The following is a 7,168-nucleotide window of genomic DNA, read 5'->3' on the forward strand; positions in this document are numbered from 1 at the left end:
AAAGGTTGCGGGACCTGAACCTGTTCAGCCTTCAAAAGAGAAGGCTGAGGGGGGATCTTGTGGCCTGTTATAAACTGGTTAGGGGGGATCAGCAGGCGCTGGGGGAGTCCCTGTTCCCCCGAGCGCCGCAAGGAGTGACCAGGAACAATGGTCACAAGCTGGCGGAGGGAAGGTTTCAGTTGGACATCAGGAGGCGCTACTTCACGGTCAGGGCGGCTAGAGTCTGGAACCAGCTTCCAAGTGAGGTGGTGCAGGCTCCCACCCTGGGGGTTTTTAAGAGGAGGTTGGATGACCACCTTGCTGGGGTCGTTTGACCCCAGTACTCTTTCCTGCCATGGCAGGGGGTTGGACTAGATGATCTGCTCAGGTCCCTTCCGACCCTAGAAACTATGAAACTATGAAAATGTTTGTAGGTTGTCAGTAAAAAATTTTTCTTGGGTTGACCACCCTGACAGCTCGAGGCCTTTGCAGTCCGGGGCATCCACTTGTAAGCTGCCTGTAGCAGCATGGCAGAGTCTGGCCACAGCACAGCTAGACAGATGGACTACTGGAATTGGGATTTTCCACGCCATACTGTTACTGTTCTTCTATGCTTCTGAAATATAATCTTTGTTACCTGCTTTGATAAAACCCTCAGGGATCAGGGTGCTCCCAAAGATACGCTGGGTTTGGCTAAACCTGTTGGTCCCCCATTCTGCTGAACAGGTATGCGCAAGTTATAAAGTCACCCAGAAATTATGGTTTGCTACAGGCACTTTGGTAAAGCAACAAAAAAACAAAAGGGTTTACTACAAGGACAGATGACATCAAATAGAAAGTGATCACATGCTTTGACAACAGAGTACTGTAAAACCAAACTGACAAAATCCTTTCCCTGTGTTCAGACTATCACTTAGCCCTGCAAAAATCTCCCAGGGTCGATTTCCACTCAGCCACAGCTAGCTCCTTCACCCTCCGTTTCCCTTCCTCCTGTCCCAGGGAGCCCCCCTCTAGCGACCCCTAACGGTCACTGCCTCCAGAGTGTTTCACGCAGCTTCCCCCACCTCTCTTCAGGGGAGCCAGAGATCCTCTAGAGATTCTGCCTGTGGATCCGAGACACCTGCCTTTTTAATAGCTTGGTGGTTCAAAAAGATCACTAGGAGTCCCAAGGAATGTGCATAACTGCAATGGCAATACTAATTCTGTCTTCTAAATATAAAGTTAATACCACTTTAGACATGAAAGAAAACCAGACTGTGAGTAGCTTCTGCATTCACCTGCCAACAATGTGTGTCTTAATACTACCCCATTGATGTCTTTCAGATTGGAAAAAATAGCAGTGTAGCTTTGTCACAATCCAGTCCTTCAAGTACGTCAAATCCAGTACACAACAGACAAGTAAGTTGCTTTATTTTTTAAAGTACCGGATACTCTGTCAAGTAACATTCAAATTGTGTTGTGCATTAAAGCTTATAAATATAAATACCCTTTATACACATAGCCTCTCTTTCTTGTACTAACACTAGAATTTTTTTGCAGTTGTTTTGCCCTCTGGTTTTATGAATGACACACTTTCTGCTTATTTTTGTCTATCCACAGCATCTCCCAATAAGCTTGTCTGTCTGTCCCATAGATACTGGAAAACCTCTCAACAGAAGTAGTCACTGAACTGATGTTTTATATGTGGCACCAACTGCAAAAGGAAACTGCATTGGCCAATGCAGCTATATCCGATTTCCCTAACTGGTTGCCCCAGCAAAGTCCAAAATTGGCACAGAAGAGGGAAAAGAATCTAAAAATGGGCAAAAAGTAAAATTGAGGGAGAGAGAGAGAGAAAAGACAGAAATATGAAAGAAAAGAGAGAATTTGACTGGTAATTCTGGCAACATAAACTAAACTGAGTCCTTCCCTGGCTATCAGAAGTCACGCCCATCTTTGCCATCCCTCCTGTGCCGTCTGCTGGAAAGGCACTTTCATTTTTATGTGGGCAGGTGATTGGCCTGTGATTCATACCCCAGCCTGGAGGAGTAACAGACTGTTTTGTGCCTGGTCCTACCCTTTAACCTCTCTGGGCTGAGTGGCCTTACCAGCCGGTGACTGGAACACAAAAGCCTCTAACTGGATTGTGGCGTGGTCCCCGCAGAGGGATAAGCGTTTCACAGCAGCTGTTCCAGGAAAACTGCCTGTGTGGGCACTTTGTTCTGGAGTAACTAAAATATACCAGCAGAGTTATTCCAAATCCCTATGCTGCTCAGTGTCCCTCATGTCGATGAGGCAAGAGATAGAGAAAAGAAATAGCAGTGGCCCTGATATTGTTGGCTCACATCATTTCCCTCGGTTGAGAAGAATCTGAGTTGCTTTCCTTAAAAAATGAACTACCAAATTGTGACCTATAATAAATCAACTTATTATCCAAATCATTTTCCCTGTTGCTAGCTGAGGTATGGAGGTTGTGTACATGGGGAGAATAACTAGCTTTAAGAAAAATTTCATGGAGAAATCTGTCCCTACTGCATGTGTCTCAGAACTGGCTTTTGCTATGTTAAGACATAATAGTGTCCAATTACAAGTAGCACCCAGAGGAGACAGCTGCTCCTGGACCCTGGCAGGATTTAAGCTGCTGGAAGAAGCTGGAACATCTGTACAGTCAGTTTCTACAGGGAGCATGATGATTCTCACAGTAGAAACAGAACATCTGTATGTGGCCTTAGGACAGGAATTTTAAGGGCAAAGAAAAAATATATATTATTGGGCTCGGAAAGGATGTGTGTGGTTTTCTTGTTGGGCTGGGTTGGTTTGCTCAGTTTTGTGATTTTTCAGTGGCTTGAGTAGAGGTTTTAAAATGTGGTGGTGTCAATGCTGGACAGCGTGTGCTGCAGTTCATATCTCATTCTTATTCTGCGTACAATATTCTTGGATAAGATTTTTGTCAGTTACTTAACATAAATTTATCTGGAAGTTAGTTGTAGCAGCTGATACTGTTTTGGGCAGGCTGAGCTGTGTGGTCCTTAATAAATAGTAATGGAGCTGGTACCGTGATATGACATGAACATATCCCATTTACTTACTGCTGTCAGCTGTGTATTTAAAGTACGTCATCAGAATTTTGTCTCCACATTAATTTATAATGAATTAAATGGTATTGCCTAAGTAACATTTTAGGTAACTGACTTTTTTAATATTATAAGTGCTCAATGTTAAGGTTTTTAAATATGAATATGTAAATTAAGAGGAAGTGACAACGCAGTGCTTTGAGCTACTGGATATGCTGCGTAAGGAAAAGATACATCTGTCCCACCATCTCAGCATTCACGAGCCATGCCTGATACCTCGAGGTACAAAGCTGTGTCTATGGCCAAATCGCTGATTCTCTGAATGGGTATCGAATCTTCAGATTCAGATTTGGCTGACTCAGACCAGGACAGCGATCCGAATCAGCGTTTTGAATCACTGTTCCCTGAACCAGGCTGAATCCAAATCGAATACTGCCTGCTTTGCACATCCCCAGTGTGCAGAATTGTAGGGCGTGTGGGTTTGCAGCTATCAGGCAAGGCAAGTTGATTGGTTCCCCCTGCTCAGCAAATTGAAAGCTGCACGATCCCAGCAACCAGCTGCCAAGCATGTGGCTTTCAACTTGCAAAGTGGGGAGAGCCAAGTAGAGGAAGTTTCACACCTAGTACTGTAGTGGAAAAGGGTTGTGGGGCAACCAGGCTGCAGGGAAAGCCTTAACATGCCACATGTTCAAATTAAAGAACCAGAGAAATGAGCCACAAAGATGTTCCGCATTAAATGAGGAACATCTTTGTAGCTGGTTTGGCATTTTGGGTGAACATGTGGCATGGCATGTAACTTATCAGACTATCAACCGATGAGTTGTACAGTAAACGTAATGTCTGCCAGGGACCTACATTTTGCAAAAGGGATTAAACTTCAGTTATTACAAGACCTAATAAGAGGGTTTGTTTCTTATTATTCCTTGCAGCATTAGTTGCATTATGAAAGTAGTCACAGTGTTGACTATTAAATGCATATACTGAAAAATGTAATGTCTTGGTTTTGAAACTGGCTCTGATTTCTTTTTTTAGAAGACGTCAAACCGGACTGGCAGGATAAGGACTCTTCCATAAGAATGAAATGGAACCAGCTGATAATCTCTAGCTCTCAGCAGCCCTACTCCACAGGGTTTTTATTTTCTGTCCTGCAGGTGGATTTAACCTTTTATCAATTTGTGGTTTTAAAGAAAATTTTAAATTTACAAAAAACTGTACGAGTGCTTTGTTTAGTTTCTCACTTAGTATTTGCCACTGATCTGTGCATTCTGCTTTGTTCTGTTTCACGACTTTTCAAGCTGTTAGTATTGCATTGCTCCCTTTGTTTCCTACAGCACTGACAGTGGACATTCCAGAATAATCAAATTCATGGTTTGAATTTATTTTCAGTTGTTCCCCAAACTGCTTGTCATTACCTAAAAACTACAGTAATCCCTGTATTTATGCTTGTCCTATGGATAAGAAATATTACTGAGTGCATTTCTCAGCAGTGTGTAACAATTGGGGCATTGTAACTGTAGAGAATAATCCTGGTGGGTGCTTAACACCTCAGCTCCAGCTGACTTCAGAGGGAGATCCAAGTGCTCAGCATTCAGAGGATAAACGTCTTAAGGAAGCTGTACTCCAGTCAAGGCATAGATGATTTATGCACCTAACTCCCATTATTGTTAGTAGGAACTCAACATGAAAATTGACAGGAGTCTAGACCCTTAAGATCAAACTAATGGTTTGCTTCATTAAAAGATCTGGATGCAAGGACAAGAGTTAAGCAGACTGGTTTGCATCAGTAGAATTGCATTGACAGTATTTTCTTATAGGATTACTGAATATTTTTTTTTATAAAATGTAGATTTTATAATCGGGAAGCTGATACTAGGTACTGGAACATTAGTTCAGAGGAGTTAATTTTTATTTCTACAGTGTTAAAAGTGCACTTATGCTGGTTTATTTACATCTTGGGGAAAGGAGAGAGACTGCAAATAGAGAGATTATTACTACTTTCTTTTTTAAAAAAAGAAGGCTTAAGGCAGATTTTAAAACTTATAAAATGTTTAAGCAATTATAAACAAGGCTAGACCCTTTGAAAAAAGTTTAGAAGATATTCTTAAAGTAAATTTTTATAGTGTTAATTTTGTAATAATTTATGTTTTGCTATATTTCGGAGCTAACTGACCGGAATAGTTTCAGAAACAGTATGAAACTTAGGAAAGTTGAAGCAATGTTTATATTTTTAAGATGTTCTTTGAATTATGTTTTTATTGTACATTTCTTCAGACTGAAAAAATGTGTACATATCTTTGTTATTTTTGCACAATTTTTGTCTTGTTTAGTTTTAGGAGCAGTACTATGTTGATTTTTTTTTAATTTATTTTGAATTGTAAAACTGCAGGATTTAAAAAATCTCAGTAACAAAGTCACCCTCTAATTAATCAACTGTCACTTCACCTTTGGAGGGAAAACAAGTGGTGGTGAGATTCAGTGGCTGCTTCTGAGAAATAATGCTAGTTAATGACTGAAGGAGTGAGCAATTCAGTAGTTTTAAGAAGTTTTAGCTCTTAACATGCATCTTTTAATTGGAAAGCTGGAATATGGAGACTGTCCTTTGAATGCTGCTTTATATGTATTTTTGAACTGGCTTAGACCTGACAGCATTTCGGGAAAGCTAAGCATCAAGTGAAAACCCCATGGTATTTCTTCCTTCATACAGAATCATTATTTAATTTTCTATGTATTAAAAAATCAGCCTGAAAAGTGAAATGGAAATAAACATTAAAAAAATGGATATAAACTGGACCAGCCTATAATGCATTCTTAGTGTAGCATTCACTCAGCAGTTCTTTTTCTCCCCCATTTGCCTGAAGATCTTGTGATTCGTTTCCAGCAATAGAGGCTCAGAAGCTTTGGTTGTTACACATACGCAATGCATAGGCCCGTCAGCCATAAAAAGCGACTTGGATAACTTGTATGCCTTCTTTTGTATCAATGTAACGATTGTAAATAATGCTGATCAACCTTTGTAGAGAATAGTTTATACAGCATATTCTATTACTGCTGATTCTCAGTGAACTCTTGTTTTAAAAAAGAAAAAAAGAAATTTTTCTATTTACACCTTATATTTTGTTATGCTGTTGACCCATGGCACTTTAACAAAACTCTGTGGGTTTTGCATAGCTGGTCAGTCATGGGGTATATTAAATAACTGTTGTTGCACAGAAACAAATTTGCACCTGCTCTATTGTGCTTTCCTACTACAGATTTTAGAACCTTTTCCAGAAGACTTTTGAAGAAAGCATGTCCAATCATTCTAAAGAAAAAATGCCATACTTGTACAGTCAATTTCTTTTCTACAATCCATATTTTGTAACACTAAGTATTTTCATTCTTTGTCCTGCACCTTTATGTATTAGCAGTATCAAATAGAGTTCATTCCATGCTTGTGATAATTGTAAGCAGAGTAAATGTCTAAAGTAGGTGTAAATAGTAAATTCTATGGCTTACAGTTTAAAAAAAGGAAAAACAGAACAAACCCGTATCTGATTGATACTGCCATGGTTCAACACCAGGCCTGGAGATATTCTCTAGTGAGCGATTGTATTTTTTTGTTTGTTTGTTTGTTTGGGGTTTTTTTGCTTTATTATTATTATTTTTTTGTAACATGGCTTTGTAAATAAAATAATTTATATGTTTGTAAGAAATAAATTTGCAGTGTTGTTTATCTTTTTGAAAACAAAGGTCTGTAGGTATAGGTTGAATTGTACTCAAACCCTGACTGTGCAGTTGGCAGGGACCATGGAGGTCAGCTGGATTTCTGTGCTGAAAAAGTTCCCTGTGTTTTCCTTTGCTGACTTTTACACGCCCCACCGTTGCTGTTCATTTTGCATCGGCTTTGCCAGCACTGCTAGGTAGGTGCACACACTTCCCATTCCTTCCCTCTGGGCACACGTGGAAGTAACATCATCCCAGCATTGCTCTTTGGGAAAGCTGCCCTGCTAAACTTGGTCCAGATTGACTTATGTTTTTGTTTCTTCTCAGAAACACTGTTTTGTATTCAGGAACATTCAAAGCCTATGGAGATAATGGAGTCTCACTTTCCTCCTTAATTCGGTCAGTTTCCAACATTCAAAACAGTGGGAAAATCT

The 7,168-nt window shown here is 40.1% G+C and overlaps 1 protein-coding gene across 3 annotated transcripts in view; it reads left to right on the forward strand.

Annotated features, from left to right (window-relative positions):
- Positions 1-6,728, forward strand: part of ATXN7L1 (ataxin 7 like 1) — a 232,420-nt gene extending 225,692 nt beyond the window's left edge. For all 3 annotated transcript variants that reach the window (XM_019509425.1, XM_019509422.1, XM_019509423.1), the window contains 2 exons: positions 1,303-1,377; positions 4,065-6,728. In XM_019509425.1, the coding sequence (XP_019364970.1) occupies positions 1,303-1,377; positions 4,065-4,106 (117 nt within the window). In that variant the 3' untranslated portion in view covers positions 4,107-6,728. The remainder of the gene's footprint in view (positions 1-1,302; positions 1,378-4,064) is intronic.
- Positions 6,729-7,168: the final 440 nt, after the last annotated feature.

Source organism: Gavialis gangeticus, unplaced genomic scaffold (genome assembly GCF_001723915.1).
Source record: "Gavialis gangeticus isolate Ggan-Ray unplaced genomic scaffold, GavGan_comp1, whole genome shotgun sequence".
In the NCBI taxonomy this organism is placed as follows: Eukaryota; Metazoa; Chordata; order Crocodylia; family Gavialidae; genus Gavialis; species Gavialis gangeticus.